The sequence below is a fragment of the Ptychodera flava genome, chromosome 14 (genome assembly GCF_041260155.1).
Source record: "Ptychodera flava strain L36383 chromosome 14, AS_Pfla_20210202, whole genome shotgun sequence".
In the NCBI taxonomy this organism is placed as follows: Eukaryota; Metazoa; Hemichordata; class Enteropneusta; family Ptychoderidae; genus Ptychodera; species Ptychodera flava.
The window spans coordinates 55,582-73,163 of record NC_091941.1 but is presented as its reverse complement, the minus strand read 5'-3'; the positions used below and the strand labels follow the sequence as shown (position 1 = coordinate 73,163).

General features: G+C 37.2%; 1 protein-coding gene and 1 long non-coding RNA gene across 2 annotated transcripts in view; one reads left to right on the top strand and one right to left on the bottom strand.

Moving 5' to 3' along the window:
* The window catches only part of LOC139148867 (uncharacterized), a 34,483-nt gene extending 32,696 nt beyond the window's left edge, over nucleotides 1–1,787 (top strand). Inside the window, exons 17-18 of the mRNA XM_070720295.1 lie at nucleotides 447–602; nucleotides 996–1,787. Of these exons, the coding sequence (XP_070576396.1) occupies nucleotides 447–602; nucleotides 996–1,238 (399 nt within the window). The 3' untranslated portion in view covers nucleotides 1,239–1,787. The remainder of the gene's footprint in view (nucleotides 1–446; nucleotides 603–995) is intronic.
* A 2,439-nt stretch (nucleotides 1,788–4,226) lies between these two features.
* Nucleotides 4,227–7,337, bottom strand: LOC139148868 (uncharacterized). Its single transcript, XR_011556027.1, has 3 exons — nucleotides 7,199–7,337; nucleotides 5,155–5,251; nucleotides 4,227–4,378 (listed from the first exon to the last, which is right to left on the bottom strand). It is a non-coding gene; the product is annotated as an uncharacterized lncRNA (long non-coding RNA).
* Between the last annotated feature and the right edge of the window lie 10,245 nt (nucleotides 7,338–17,582).

The window sequence follows — 17,582 nt, the reverse complement described above, 5'->3', positions numbered from 1 at the left end:
TAACATTTCAATTTACATATTGTCAGTCAAATACAAACACTCCAACTTCTGACAATGAGCCTATTAGTGGCACAACACAGCATTAAAGGTAAACTGTCACCTGTTCCAATTTGGTCACAGTTACCATGGAAAGAAAAAATCTAACAAATCACAGATTTTAAGCGGGTGGCCACTTGTTAAAAACAGCGCCCTCACATGGGCATTTTGAATACCAAGGAACGCCCTTTTGACCATATACGGGCATATTTAGATTACAGGCGACTGTATACCTTTAAATTGTCAGCCACTTACACCATGATATCAACCATCAAAATAAATTTTCATGAGCATATATCTCAAATTAGTCATGGCAGAAGACATATTATTGTCACATACATTACAGTATGATCCTACAATAAACTATTGCTCTGACAGTTTAATCACACTTACTTCAAATGTATTGACAGGTATCAGACATTGCCCGGACAACCAGTGGAGGATTTGATAAAGGCAAAGTAACCGTGGAAGGGTTTGGAGAATTTCAGGGCAGCACTCTCACTGTAGAATTCAAGAATGAATTTTTGGTTGCCTGGCTAAAGATGAGCAATGACAAGACTCAAAAAGTAAGAAGGCAAAATGGCTAAGATAATACATGTAAAAATGTTATTAGCATATGAACACCAGCTGCTTAATGTTTTCAATAAATGTATACGTATATGCAATTTGTTTGGATAAACATTGTTTGAGTATGCAAATTAACTGATAATGAGCCATATGAGTAGAGAATATTCATCAGGCCACTCTCTTTTCCCCTTTGCTGCAGATCGCCTATAATTTATGATTGCATTGAAATCGAATGAGAGTTAGAAGTCATTATGATTTATATTTTCTATCTCGCAGAGATATCGCACTACCGTATACAGACTTAAATTCCATTTTCCTGAGAAAGCTTTAAAACTCATCCAAATTGTATTATGAAATTAGTTTAAGAATTTCCCTCCATATTGAATTTCAAGGTGGCTGCCTGTGTACCAGACCTGATATCTTGTATGGATTCAGAGTCTGGAGAGCCTATAACAACTGATGAAGTCAAATACGGCCTTCGTGTTGCCGTGGTCGTATTGGCATCACCTCCACTACTGCGAACACCGAGGGCGCTGCAGTATGTTGGTCCCAAAGCATTTGGTTACCCAGAAGAAGAGGTGAAGTTTAACCCTGTCTCAGAGTACACCTTCCATGATGCCATACCACCAAAGTAAATTCTGTCAAGTCATTTTCTGATTCCATAAGTATGTAAATGACATCAGCCCAATATTTTTGTATTCAGATTCTGCAAATGTCACCAAAAATGATCACCATTCAGTTTTCTCCATATCCTCAATCAATATGGTAACACATTATGATTCAGCTGACATTATTGAGAAGACACTTTTGAATATCTCTTTGGTGTGTGGTGTTGTGGTATGCTCGTAACTTGTAAACATGCAGATATTTTTCATCAGAAAGAACTCTTTCTTTGAACTGCTATTATGTTTTTATACATTATAGACACAAAGATTCTTGAATATGTACAAATGCTCAAAGGAGCAGGCTATTTTAACAGTTTTATCAAAAGGGTATTTATTTACTGTATAATACTTTTAGTGTGAGAAAATGCTTATGTCAAGAAATGATACATGAACTTGAATCAGGAATTGAATAACTGCTGCCATCTGGTAATTCTGATTTGTATTGATGGAACTCACTAGGAATTTCATAGAAATTAATAGTGTAAGTCTCTGGAATAAAAGAAGATGTCCTTCACAATACTAGAGGTGTATCAAGTTAATACGAACATCACAATCCTAATTCAGGTGAAGAATCACTGACTTACAACCAGGATGTGTGTAACTCTCTTAAGGCTATCAATGGAAACAATAATATTCCAAAGTAAAAAGTACTGATTATTTTACATGTACATGATGGTATATAGCTGTGAATTAACATACAAATTATTATTATCATAAGACTTTATTTAAACTCGATAGACTGTTGAGCCAAAGGCTCTTCTCACACAATGTCGAGATGCAAGAAAAATACAATATGTACACTGAAAAATATATAAAAGAACAGGGAAAAACATTAAGACAGCAAGTAACAGAGGACAAAATAAGGCTCTTCTCACACAATGTCGAGATGCAAGAAAAATACAATATGTACACTGAAAAATATATAAAAGAACAGGGAAAAACATTAAGACAGCAAGTAACAGAGGACAAAATATAAAAAAAGGCCAAAATACAGCCAAAACCCCTCCCCTCTTTAAATGTGGAAGTTACGCTTGCTGTGGGCGTGTTTTAATTATCCACGGCCACTAAGTCACTTGAATGAGATTTTTTTTTACACATTGGTTAAGATCTGCACCAGCAAAGCAATATTATCAAAATAAAAAGTGAAAAAATTTGTTTACACATTGTGACTTTGATGTTAAAATCACTATTTATAATGACACATATTTCTGGAGTTAGCGAGGACTTACAATATCTGTATTTTACTTATTATAGCATCTCTAAACAAAATCAAGGATCACATGTTGCTGCCTTGAAATCTTTAATTTCAAACCAATGAAACTACAAGAACAGAAGTGAGTGAATGAATGAATGAATGAATGAATGAATGAATGTTTACAAATAAATAAATATTAAATAAATACATAAATACCTAAATTTCTTAACACCAAAAATTTATGTTTCTTTTCAGTGAGTAAATTGCTCAGGTAAAAGATCAAGATTTGCACACCAGTAATGATCATAAGACAACTTTAATTAATAATTTTCATAAATTGATTCTTAACAAACTGTGTCACATGATCATCAGGTGATGCTGTGACGCAGGAAACTAAACATTGAAACAATAATTTTGCTTTATCAGGGCTTGAAATTAACTTTTTTCCCTGGTAGTCCCATTGGGCTACCATTTTCTAAAGTTGGTAGCCCAGTGACAAGGTCTGGTAGCCCATGCATGAATGAAGAGTTTTTTGTAAAGGATATATCTAGACAATGAACGATTTATTTTGCATGATTCTATCCAGGAAGTGAATTTTCTAGTCATTTGACATCAATACCTGCAGATCATAGCCTTAGGAGAAGGGTATAGCATGTGTAGTGGACAACGGTGACGCCTCAAAGTTAGACGACCTATTCACACATACGCAGAGCTTATATGCAAATTTTGATGTTCGCCATGACAACGACTTTTCACTCAGCACGTGTAAACATAACATGGCTAAAATAGATTGGCTATGAATTTCAGGATGGCAACTTGGTACAGTCATGTTCCTAATACTTTCGTGGCAATTTTGGCTATATTTCTACACCATAGTACACTATCATGGGATGATCTCGTACACTTCGGAAAGCGTAATTTGTGGATGGCCCGACAGCTTTTTCTTTGCATGTTTGAATAATTTTGTGTTTAATTGTGATTGATACATTGTGATTAAATAACTATGAAAATAAATTTTCATTGGCTATCATTTCCCGAGCCTGTCATCCAAGTACATCAGTTAACATAATGACACTTTATTGAAAGTTTGTCGCAACAAATTCGACTGCTCTGTCGCCTTTTAATTTACATAACTGGGTTGACTGTATGAGCGTCGGTCGTCTCACAGCGACCAACATCATGTCGCTCACTAAGTAATTTCATGTCCCAGGCTTTGGTAGTCCGTGTGGGCTACCATTTCATGGGTTTTGGTAGCCCCAGAGAAAAGTTGGTAGTCTGTGGATGCGGGACTACCGCTAATTTCGAGCCCTGTTTATGCCAAAATGTAATTATTTCACACAAAACATTATTTTCATCAATATCCCCCGAAGAGATACCAAAAGGCTGTATATATACAACATGTTGAATTTTTAAAAATTGCAAACACTACACTCTAGTAGTACTTCTGCACAAACTTTAAAAATAAACTTATCAAGATGATGTCTCTACCTCAGGACTGTCTAAAAGTTTGAATATGTACCTAGATTTTTATCACTTTGTCTTGTGGTGTAAGACCACTCAAGAATACACTCAAAGTGTGTAATTGAACTTAAAATGTAAATCTGTAAGCACCACAGAAATCATTGATATTGTACTACATGCACTCTATTGCTTGATTCTTGTTAATATTGTATACTTCAACGTGTTGAAAGGTCTCAGTCTATCGCTCTTCAATGGGTTTGAAGCCACTGTTACATTGTGTTCTGTAATAGCCATCTTCATTGATTATCACTCACAGTGGTGTACCTACACTACTACCATCTTCATTGATTATCACTCACAGTGGTGTACCTTCATTGATATCACTCACAGTGGTGTACCTACACTACTATTGCCATGTGCATATTTTGCTCTTGATGTTTTCTTTTTCTGTTTTCTGAAAGACAAAGTGTTCAAAATAAAAAAAAAAATGTTTTCAAACTCCTCCACACTTTTATACCAAATCTGAGTTTTGTAGCACATCAAGAAGAAATCACAATTTTCATATGAAAATGCATGTAGTTTATATCTCATTGAAATAAATTGGTTCAATATACCCCGGTACATGTACTTCAGCTTTAGAAATAGTGTTGTATTTGCAAATGTTAAGTTTTGACAGACTAGTGTTTCTTAGGGAAAACATGTCACTTTGATTTGAATGAGTGAATAGTCAGAAATATTTTTCAACTGGGTTTTGAATGGTTCACAATGAAAGCTAAACTGAGCATCATTTCTGTGAGTTCTTTTAAAGGGACAAATTCGGCCATTTTTCATTAATTTTGTTTGATGCGAGATACTACTTATATTGTTTGACATGTCAAAAGATACTGAATGAATGGATGACCATGTATATATTTGACCTTGGTTTTAGACACGATAAACAAAACCATCGCGAAAATGAATTAATGGACATAACCAATTCATTTTTGCAAGGGTGCTTTCATTGATCGTGTCTAAAACCGGGTTGAATATATGCATGGTCACCCATTCATTCAGTATCTTTCAACATGTCAAACAATATAAGTAGTATTTTGGATCCTACAAAATTCATGAAAAACGGCCAACTTTGTCCCTTTAAAATGGTTTGTGATACATCCATCTACCACAATTGCTTGCACACTATAGGATGCATGTAGTGATTTATTTCTTTGCAGAGCAAATGTATACATATACCTGTTACGCATGATCATGAGGGAAACCATCATCAAAATCACAAACAATGCCAATAAAACCACAATTAGACAAATTATTAGCACATTTTGACCACCACCTGTAATCAAAACAAACCAATACATATTAAAGAGCAACATTTGTGGAAAATGAATCAACAGTATCTTTAATTCAGTCAGAACTGACATTGGCTCCCTTTGTCATATCAGTTAACCTTTGAACTGATACTGTCCATCAGTGTTCCTACTAAGGCTTATTTGCACACTATTTGTCTGACTACCATCTCAGTGGAATTTCATGTTTTGGGCAAATTTACTTTCAGTCATTGCGATAGGTATTAGTTTTGATAAACATCAAAAGTCAAAGCGAAATGTGCAAACTCAGTGCCGATTTTACTTCTACGTTATGAGTTGCAGCACTTGTTGGCGGCGCAGTTGCTACCAACACAGGGTAGATGTACACATTCAGGGTATGTGACTACGTGGTTGGATTTATGTAACTTGATAAATGAGCATTATACAGAGGACGCAACATTGCTGCCTATGTGGTCAACGTATCCTTCAGGTACCAAAGCCTACTGTAAGTTGCGCATCCACCCAAAACCTTAGGGTAACACTGTTGTCCATAATAAGAAAGATTGGAAAGATCAATTAATCAAGTAAATGAAAAAAAAAATATTTAATAGGCCGTAGAAATGCATCCTATGCAATGCTCATCTCTGGGTCAGCTGCATTATGAATGTAATAATTGCATTAATGGCAGAACTGTTAGTACTGCAGCTCACCCAGGGATCCCCATTCTCGCGACCCAGAGCATGATTTCCATGCTGCGGACCTATGTATAATTCAGGGGTAGCGCCAAGCTGTTGCCGTAAAGGTGGGCATGGTTTACGACAATGGGGATCCATCCCAGTCATGAAAGTTAGTGAAACAGAAAAAATTCTTGGAAAGCAGATTTTGGGGACACAAAGAAAGCTCTATTGGGACACTCAAACTGTTAGTAAAAGGATTTTGTTTGGTCAGATTTCTTTTACCATATTCAATTAATCTAGTTTGAATTCCACTCTGATAGGACCATGATCACTACATGTTCCCAAATGGCAGAAGTACTGATAATGTAATATATATTGATGTGTTTCAAATTCAAAACTTCAATGTTGAGTTTGAAATCAGGGCTAGATAGTCAAGTACTCAGTAATATGCTTTCTGTTTATATTCAATACAGTGTCATGAATGCCGTCACTGAAAATGCATGAATGTTAATGAGTTTCTGAGTTCCCTTGACTGAATTTAGACATCTCAAACATATCACAGCAACATATTCAACTTTACAATTTCTGTCAAATTGTACATTCAATTAGTTCTGCATGACTCATTAAATTCAGAGAATTCTACACAAAACTGCAGCTATGTAGTAAATAAATTGTTTCACTTTACATAGACCTCATATTTCCATTTAATACATTTCAATTAATTATTCTATGCTGAAACACTGGAGAATATCACAAAGTTGAATGTTGAACACTTAAGACTGTTGCAATATGGGCACCAATAAAGAACATAAACATCTGGGTATACCAACTGAAAATATTCCTGAGGGCCTTCCAGCTACATACTCTGTCCCAAATTCTTCTTTTATGTTATGTTATGTTATATTTATGTATTAAAGTGTCATGTGTGGACTTAAACAGCTTGGTTGCCACACCCAGCCCCAAGGGCTTACAAGACATTAAAACAGTAAATAGGGTACATAGATATGAATAGCTCGAAATGTATTTTAAGTATAAGAAGCTTCTTGTCTCATTGAAAATGCATGATAGACATGACAATACATGACTCCCTAGTTTACTTTTAATCAATGTAAATGGTGTTTGTCTCCACCAATGTTCTCTCCTGCTGCAAATGTACACATGTTGAAGTACATGTATATACAGGGAACATACTACATTGATAATGCACAGATATCATTAACAATGCCACACACATTCTGTCTCAAACAGCAGTAATTAGAGTACAGACAATGTAACGAATATAGGCATAATACTGACCTGACTCTGATACAATTTCCGGACCAGGTGGCTTTGGAAGTGTAAACAGAGGCAGGACTTTACATGCTCTACAATGTAGGATTGACGTCACACCACTACCGTAGCACATTGTATCACCTGCCATGGCAGTATGTCAAGAATCTGGATGTAGTGAATTGAAGAAAATATTAAATTTTGAAAATGGTTGGGTTTAAACTTTGAGTCTGATTATAATGCAACATAATTAACAAAACAGTGCATATCTGAAATTAATTTGCAAAATTCCTAGATTTCATATATTTTTTGATCATAATGCATAATTTCCTACTCCACTTAATTATGCTTTCCATAATTATACTAACATGTCTTTTACAAGAATACAGAAACTGGACGGGCAATTTTGAAAATATTAGAGATGCATATGGCTGAACAGCAAAGAGAATAAAAACGTTAAAGATTGAAGTAAATCATCCTGCTATGAAGATTAAAGAAGTCAAAATTTGTTGTATAACCTTCATTCTGATATTTAGTGCCAATTGGTTTATACATTGTGCCAGTTTTTACTGCCATGAATTAAGGTTCTGTCATGGGCTTGTCTCTTGATGCAAATCTCTGTTTATCTTCACAATATTAATAGTGAAACTGGTGGGATTGATGGATATAATAACAATAATAATAACTTTATTATGCTATCAGTTGTTATTACAGTATGGTCAAATAATAACATTAATATCAATAATTCAAAAATAATCATAACTAATAAAATACAGGGCAGGGCAGGAGGGAAAATGATAATTGACAAGAACGACAAAATAAATTTGACAATATTGACCTAAATTACATTACATTGCAAATTACCAGATGTCTAAATATACACTGCTGAATCTATAAATGAGGTTTAAATATAGTATTTTTTAGGAATTCCCAAAGGGCCAGACTGCAATTGATGATAGCTTTTGAAGTCGTTTCTTTATTATTATCTCTTTGCAGTTTTCAGTTTCAAGCAATCTTTTTCTCGCTTGACTATGACATTTGCAATTGAAAATAACAAACATCTCATCTTCAACAGCATTAACATGGCATTTCTTGCAAAATCTATTATCAGCTAGTGTCTTTGGTTTTGTTCCCCTACCAAGTTAATTTCAATGCTATGATCACTCAGCCTAAATTTTGAAATCATTCTTCTTAAATTACATTTACCAATGATTTTGACGATGAGATACAGCTGGATATTGATACACTACCTAATTAGGTTTGTCAGTTTGCTCGCGAATTTACCCTTTAGTGGTCAACTTTTACAACTTTGCGCCAACATCAGACAGACTAAAACAGCAGGTGACGCAGCAAGATGTCTGTAAACTAATTTACTATGTAGTATGTTTATATCTTTACTGCAGCTATCAGTTTCAATGGTTGACTGGTTGCCAAGTTTTACCACAGGGAATGGAGTAATCTTGTTGTTGTTGTTGTTGTTGTTGTTGTTGATGGTGATGATGATGATGACGATAATAAAAAATATTAAAAAACAATGTGTCATTCCTTGCTGTTGTTTGTCGATGTTGTAGATAATTGTAAAAGAAAACTGTAATCGTGACCAAAAAACGACGTAGGTCGCCCAACGTCACTCCCGTCCTATTATACAACCAAGGGTGGAATCGAGATGCCCCTGATCAAGGCTCATCAGCCACCTTCAAGGCCCAGAAAAACACCCTATTCACGAGCGATCGATTGAAATGTGCTATCATAGGCACTGAAATTTATCTCACTGACCTAATTTGGGTTCACTTGAACTACCGACCTGCAAACGAGTGGAAAAACGGCGATTTCCAAGTCGTACCCGGTCAAAATCGATCACATTTGAACTTCCCGGTCGATGGTGATGGGTCGGTCATCACTGGGCATTTAAATTGACCATTGGGGGCCCTGTAAAGGCTAGCTTCGGCAGCCGATTGTTTATGTTTCAATGCTCCCTGCTCGTACGCGTACGTGTAACGTTCAAAAGTACGCGAAAAAGAAGAAAAACCTTCATAGTCATGCAGATAAACAGATACTTACCAACTCTTTGTCAGGAAATCTGCCATTTTACGTCAGGATATACTGTCGATAGTTAGAGCGTACACTTCCGGGTATTTGAATTTCCCCCGTTACAAGGATACAAGCGTAGTCGGCTCGTACTTGAGCGAGTGTACATTGTCGTTGTGAATGAGTATTCCAGGTGATAGTTTACAGTAAATGACAGGTTGATTTGTCATTGGTATCCATATAAGTATTATTCTACAAGTATGGAAATTGAATGAAGTTGAGATGGCGAAGTTTAAACTGTAGTGAAATTTTGCGTTGGGACAAGCCTCCTCATGTATCAGAAATAAGAGCTGGCTGAAGCAGCCTTTACAGGGCCCCAAATTGGCCAATTTAAATGCCCAGTGATGACCGACCCATCACCACCATCGACCGGGAAGTTCAAATGTGATCGATTTTGACCGGGTACGACTTGGAAATCGCCGTTTTTCCACTCGTTTGCAGGTCGGTAGTTCAAGTGAAGCCCAAATTAGGTCAGTGAGATAAATTTCAGTGCCTATGATAGCACATTTCAATCGATCGCTCGTGAATGGGGTGTTTTTTCTGGGCCTTGAAGGTGGCTGATGAGCCTTGATCAGGGGCATCTCGATTCCACCCTTGGTTGTATAATAGGACGGGAGTGACGTTGGGCGACCTACGTCGTTTTTTGGTCACGATTACAGTTTTCTTTTACAATTATCTACAACATCGACAAACAACAGCAAGGAATGACACATTGTTTTTTAATATTTTTTATTATCGTCATCATCATCATCACCATCAACAACAACAACAATAACAACAACAACAACAACAACAACAACAAGATTACTCCATTCCCTGTGGTTTTACAAACAGTTCAAATTCACGGAGAGGTGGTAAAAGAACTACGTTTACTGCAAATTTAGACTCAGAGGACAGTGTTCTTTGTAGTTGAATATCAATAAAGTTCATGACTTCAAATATAATAGAGTGATGTGTAAAATGAACAAACTTTACTTTGGTTATCAACAAATGACACCACATTTCTCAATGAGCTGACATCGGGCCTACTTCAGTACGAAGTGAACTTAGGGGTTTCAGGCTTTCGTGAACGTCATTTGTTTTCTATATTGACAAGATTGTAGCGACAAGCGATAAAACATTGCAACATTGTAAGAGTGTTTATCATTTCCAGTTGATCCGACGTTTTTATTGAACACAAAAAAATAATAGACAGTGTTCTTTGTAGTTGAATATCGATAAAGTTCATGACTTCAAACAAAATCTCAAACTAACAACACAAATCGATCTGAAAGAATCAGAACATTTGAGTAGCGATAGCAATGTCTGGAAGTCAGGGCTTTGAGTCAGCAACTTTCTAGTCTAATAAAACTCAGACAACGAGATGTTCTGGTATTGCCAGCCATGGTGGGGCTTTGTATACATACACTGACGCGTAATTAGCAGCTATCAGTTTCACTGGCGTAATGATCTGTACATTTGTACAAACAGACGTTGAACCAGACAAAAAACGCATCACATCACACATCACTCTATTAATTTTTGAAGTCATGAACTTCATTGATATTTAACTACAAGAACACTGTCCTCTGAGTCTAAATTTGCAGTAACGTTGTTCTTTTACCACCTCTCCGTGAATTTGAACTGCTTGTAAAACTTGGCAACCATGAGTCTCTGTGTGTGTCACCATTGAAACTGATAGCTGCTGTAAAGATATAAACATACTACATAGTAAATTAGTTTACAGACATCATGCTGCGTCACCTGCTGTTTTAGTCTGTCTGATGTTGGCTCAAAGTTGTAAAAGTTGACCACTAAAAGGTAAATTCGCGAGCAAACTGACAAACCTAATTAGGTATAAGTGTATCAATATCCAGCTGTATCTCATCGTCAAAATCATTGGTAAATGTACTGTAAATTAAAATCTTGTATTTCTGTTAGATAACTTTCTAAACCAAAATTTTTCTCCAAAAGTTTTTACATTTTTAACTTATTTCCTTCTGCACTTAATTTCTCATGCGATTTAATATATTTGTTTTAACATCTCTTGCCCACTGTGTGTTGTTTCTACTTTGTTTTAACATCTCTTGCCCACTGTGTGTTGTTTCTACTTTGTTTTTTTAGAGCACACTGTAAAATGTGAGTTTCTTGCAACTTATTTAATCTATACAAATACTTAATCAGGGCAATTTCTGCTTTCATCTTGATAGGGTGTCCTCCCCATTCACCTTGTATTCAAATAATTGGTGTAAATGTGCTGACTCCCAAAATGAAACGATAAAATTTGTTACAAAATTGTTCTATGCAATTATTAATGTTCATCATTTCAAATTGCCTAAATTTCAGCGCAATAAGCTTGGAGTAACAAGTTGATCAAATAGCTTAAGGCAAAGTGGTATGGGGATCATTTTGTGGTTGAGAATGGTACATCGCAGTGTAAATAATACTTCAGATGCCTTAATTTTTAGCATGACATTTATCAGTTTTGAATTTTCCATTTGGTGTAAAGATTATTCCTAAATAACAAAACTCCCTGACTGCTGTTATAATTTCACTACTAATTCAGGAAATGGCAGGGTTTATGGATCCGCAGTAAGCAAAGTGTATGACCAGTAGAAATGGTTGCAGAGAGTATAGATGGCAAGGGAGTTGATGGCACCTTTTTTCTGCCACCAACACTCACATTCACATCATTTGCATAACAATAGGGTGATATGCATATGCACGACGGCAAAGGTCAAAGTTCAGTTGCAATGATGGCAGTCCCCGAGCGGCAGCCACGTCAAATTAGGTTTAATAAATCTTGAAATACGGTCTATATAAGTATCATACACATTTATTACGCTAAGTATATTTAAGACATGCTTTATAGTTATGACTGAACCAAATCTGTACGGACAGACATTGCGGTGACATGAGGCACACTGTGTTGGCCATGGCATGGTGCCCCAAATCACAATAGACAGGAACGTCCGACATCCTTCACCTATTTTCAGATGTATTTTCAGGTATAGCAATCGCAGGCCATGGGTAAAGTGAGTCGAAGTTCTCGAACGAACGCATTGCATTAATCGCGCTAGTGCCCCCACCATCTGTGCCACTGCCAGATGTTGACAACTATCGCGACGCCCTGCATTGCATCAAACGGAATGAAGGCAAACTGAAAGCACTTACCATCTACAATAGGGAGTATCCAAATGACGGATCAATTGATGTGAATTATGGTTACGAAAAGTGTTCATCTACGCCACCATCCATATACATGACCCGGTTTCCATGATACCGGACAAGTTTTTCTTGTTGACTGCTTTTTAGTTTTTACGCCTGGGTTTTTACTTTCGTCATTCAGTGAGAAACGCTATTTCGGTTATCAACGAAAATTGCTCGAACTGACAGGTCCTACATCACGAGAATCGTGGTTAAACGCTGTGGTCTATACGTAGGTGGAGGGACTAGTCTATATATACTAGGAACATGTGACCTTCAACGCCGCTATTGATTTTGGGGAAAGTGTTTGTGCCTTGCCACTCGAGAGGGCGTCGTCTATGATCTTAAAAGCTCTTGATCAGTGGTTGCCATTACAAGCAACAGGTGGTTTTCCGTTTGAGAGACGCGTCTATTCGCGAGGCGGAGAGACAATCGAGCCATTTCCAAAAGCCTGCCAAATAATGCTCTGTTGGACCGGTATTATTGCCTATTCGCCTATTTACGTACGTGATGATGCCACACTAGAGAGATTTCGCGTACGTCTTTCTTCTTTTGCAGCCAACGGAGCTAAGCTTATTCATTGAAAAAGCTATTCCGGGAGCAATTTTTGAGGGCAGGGGAAATTTTAATTTTGCTTGGGCAGGTGACATATTTGTAGATGGCAGGGGAGCACATTTTAAGGTATTTTTTATTTGTTTGTTTGTTTTGTTTTTGTTTTTGTTTTTGTCGGGCAGGGTAGATATCGGTTGATTGTCCTGGGGACAGGGCTTGGCGAAAAACGAAGAGAGGAGGGAAGTTACTTTAAAACGGGGACAGGGTAAGTTGAGCCAGGGTATTTTCGGTCGAAGGCCAATGCAGTATGTGTCTGCATTGGAGTGTTAATTTTCAGGGGAAATTTTTTCACAGGGCAGGGGAAAATCGACAGTCTTTTCCATCTCAGGGTAGGATAGCGTCATGTCTGCAGGGGAAATGGAATGACAAATATTGAGGGGAATTTTTTCCAGGGCAGGGGAAATCGGCGAGTTTTTTTTCGCCACAGGGCAGGGGAGCTTCAAAAATTGACAGTGGGGAGGGGAAACAGGCAAAATTAAGTGGGAAGTGGGTAAAAATGAAGTTTTAGTGCGGGAGGGTAAGGGACTGGTCTGTTTCTTCGGCCTGGGGGGCCGGTGGATTCATGGGGGTCAGCACCCTGTTTTTGACTTCGGCGATAGGGGGTCACCATGTTTTGAAATGCCCAATAGGGGGGTCAGTGTGTTTTTGAATTTCGACATGGCTCATACTTGCGAAAAATACATTGTGCCAGCCACAAATTTCATCATTCAGTTGTATTTTTCGGCGCGACCTTCGGGCGCGTAACTTTCATAATAATAAGACATATTTTTCAGAGCCCCGTCCTAGTGCAAAACTTTAATATATCAGATATACCGGTATAGTATGTATCTGAGATACCTTTATGTTTAACATTTTTCGGCGCGCCCTTCGGGCGCATTTCTTTAAAATGTCAAACAACATTTTTCAGCATGCCCTTCAGCTGCATGACTTTCATATATCAGACATATATATCAGAGATATCTGGATGTTGAATATTTTTCCGTGCGTCCTTCGGGCGCAGTAAATTAATGTATCAGAGATAAATGTCAGATATATGTTGATATCTGTAAATTGAAAGTCTGGTTTGCAAAGTGTACTAATCATTATGAAATCTGCAGTTCATATGAAAAGCATGACAGGTTCCTGATACTTTTCTGTTTCCTCTATGAGAATTCAGTATAAGAAAGCAACGTGTACTAATATTTCACAATCACATTTTTCTTACAACAGTTCTGGACATCTGATTATGCATAAAATGCATAAAAGAGTGGAGTACATTCACAGCTCATTCAAAATACTGTATTCAAACTTTAGAATTTATATTGAACCTTTTTGTTTTACCTTTATCGCGCGCAGGGGGGTCACTCTGTTTTTGAAAGTTGGAATAGGGGAGGTCACCCTGTTTCGAAAGTTGGAATGGGGGGGGGGGTTCAGCCACTTTTTGACGTCGGCAAAAAATAATCCACCCCCAGGCCGAAGAAACTGCCAGTCCCTAAATCTAAAAATTTCCAGTGGGAAGGCACATTATGAACAGCTAATTAATTACCTCATGACTTAAAATTAATCAGTTCACATTACTTGTCATGCACAATATATCTTGTTATAGTAAAAACCCCTTTAAAAGTGCATTGTTCGTTGGCTGCACCTGTTTCTTTATACCTCCATGGTCTGGCATTTGACAGCGCGCAGTGCCGTACACGTACGTACCTGTGCTCACGTGTGGATTTTTTTGTTTAGTTGTACGTTCGCAATGATTTTGCCACGTTTTCCTCAGAAACACGCGAAATTCGTTTAATGTTCGCGAAACATTATTTTTTACTTGAAAACTATTTTTGACCTCGTTCTTCCTCGAATTAAATTGGCCGAATTTCTTTCTTCTTGTACTGGTGCAAACTCTACTAAATATTCATCAAAGATGTTTGTTATTAGATGAGCAACCTTGAAAAATACCATTGCAGTACATTGGTACTTTTCGAGGTTGCTTATCTAAATTCACGAAAACATCAAGAAAATATAAGATATACTATACGTAATTATGAATACGTGGCCACTTTTACGTGGCCACTTTAGTGTTGATCAAGCCTGTCTGGTGCAAGCAGAAATTCTGTCTGCAGAAGGGTGATAAAACGGTTACTTTACCCTGTATCAGTGGTGATAATGATCCTACTATCGGTACCCCATGGACACGCCGATTAGCCTGAAATTACGGAGTGATTATAAAATACACTGTATACAAATAATGTTGACCACAGCATTTGCCCTATCAGTATTTAGTTTCAGGTAAAACTCATGTGTTTCAAATGCAGTCAGTGTTAAAGAACATCACACATTTTGTGCCGATTTCAATATTGCAGTGAATGAATACCAACGATACTATAGCGTGTATCGTAAGTGTCGTGTTCAGACTTTGTTCAGACGCGGGAATTGAAAAAATGCCACTGAGAAAATGTTAGCAATTAAATTACAGACATCGTCCGTCTTGACTGCAAAACTTTCGAAATAAACATTCACTTGCACTAAGCCATGTTTCTTTCCTACAAACCGTGAATAAACTAGCCTAGAATCCTATTCCGTCCGCTTGCCTCCGTACCTCCGACCCACTACCGTAGTGGGTCGGAGGTACGGAGGCAAGCGGACGGAATAGGATTCTAGGCTATGAATAAACGTACTCCAATTTCACTCGGTATACGAGAGAAAAGGTAAGAGTAAAGTACAGTCGGGGTAGCATTTTACATGTACATGTATTCACATGTGTGTAACCATATGAACGACACTTTTCTCATCCCGGTTGAAGGGAACCTGTCCTGATACATGTATATCTCTTCCAAACTTTTCTGGCTCCCTCCACGCTTATCTTAAAACGGTCGCTTGCTTGTTTTTTGTAGCTCCTCGTGGTACCTCGCTGGATGCCAAATTGCCACCACAATGTCTTATATTTTGAACAATCAAGCTGCCGTATGATATTCGCGACCGTTCTTATTGATGTTCATTGTCGGAGTGCAGACTTACAGCGTGTCTACAGTGCAGTGTTGTGATCGATTTGAATTAGGCAGGCGAGACATTTTAGTAGAAAGTTATCTCAATCCTAACAGTGGGGTGCCGTTAGTGAACCTTACATTTATTACACCGACCACCACTTTGTTTCGTTTATACAAACAGAATTTCTGCAAGTGTTTTTCAGAGACACTTATCGTTAAGAAACAAGCGCAATTCTGTGTGGCTTGTTCAAAGAAAAACATGATTCTTAAAAATACCTTGGTGCCTCATTTCAGTAATATACTAAAAAGATTTGATTTAGGTTGTAAATTGTTTGTTTGTTGGTTTTGTGTTTTACATTCATTTGTCTTATTTTGCAAAACACCAGATGATGGCACCATGCATCCATGGCAAGGAAACAACCCCATGCTGCATAGTGGATGAGAAGGGCAGGAGAGCAGTTGTCTTGCAAGCTGACTCACCAAAGAAAATTGAAAACCAATTGCGTAAATTTGTTATTGAAATGGGGTATGCTTGGATTTTCACAGACAATTTGTGGTTATTATGGTCCCCGGCTGGCTTACGACTGGTACAATCAAAGTGTTGCCACGTGAAAATAAGTCCTTCAATTACGATCATGTTCCTTACAGAATAATTCTTGAATGATAAAGTAATAGTTAGAAGAAGAAAGATTACACGGTTAACACCCACGAATATTATTATGAGAAATCTGATGGAAGGGACAAATTCGCTCTTTTCCCCCCTTTTTAATGAACAATTTTGTTTGATATGAAAAGTAGTTTGCGTCGTTTGACTTCTTGAAAAACGCTGAATTACTGGTCAAGTGTGCACAACCTCAACTCTGCTTGCAGAAAGACGACACTAAACATTCGATGAATTTCAAACATTTTATGGTCTGTACCAAAAAATCAATTTCGGTTCACAACTGTCACCATGCATGGCTGTAACTACACAGTAAAAAGTTTGGACCTCATGCAAGCTTTTGTAATGAGATTTTAATTGGCAGTGCCTCTCATGTAGATAAGGATAGAAACTTTTCCTTACATTATGAAATTGTTTATTAGTCATAGGAAAGGAAGTTGAAAAAGCTAAAGTCAGTTTTGTCACAAATTAAATCATCTGTTTGCACCCGGCAAAGGGGCGATTTTTGACACTGTTTTAGTCATGCATCTTGACATTTTGTACCCCGAGTGACTTCATTAATGTGTTTAAAGTTTTCTTAATATCAGAGAAAGATAAAAAAGAGCAATATTGTCTGTTACAGCTTGCTTTAAATTTTAAAAATCTTACTTACAATATCTTCATTTAAGTTCCATTACCTCTCTTTGAGTACAGTTGCCAAGGTGAACTGGCATGTTGTCCTATGAGCAAAGAAGATGTGATGTCAACACAACCGTGTTGTATTCACTGAGTAGGACCTGCAGACTTGGAAAAGCTGTATTGGCTGCAAGAAAAGAAAAGAAAGATCCAATTGAAGCTGTTCTGCAACAAGAAAAAGGAAAACTGCTTATCAAAGGAAAGGTATGAATGATGATGATTAGAATAATAT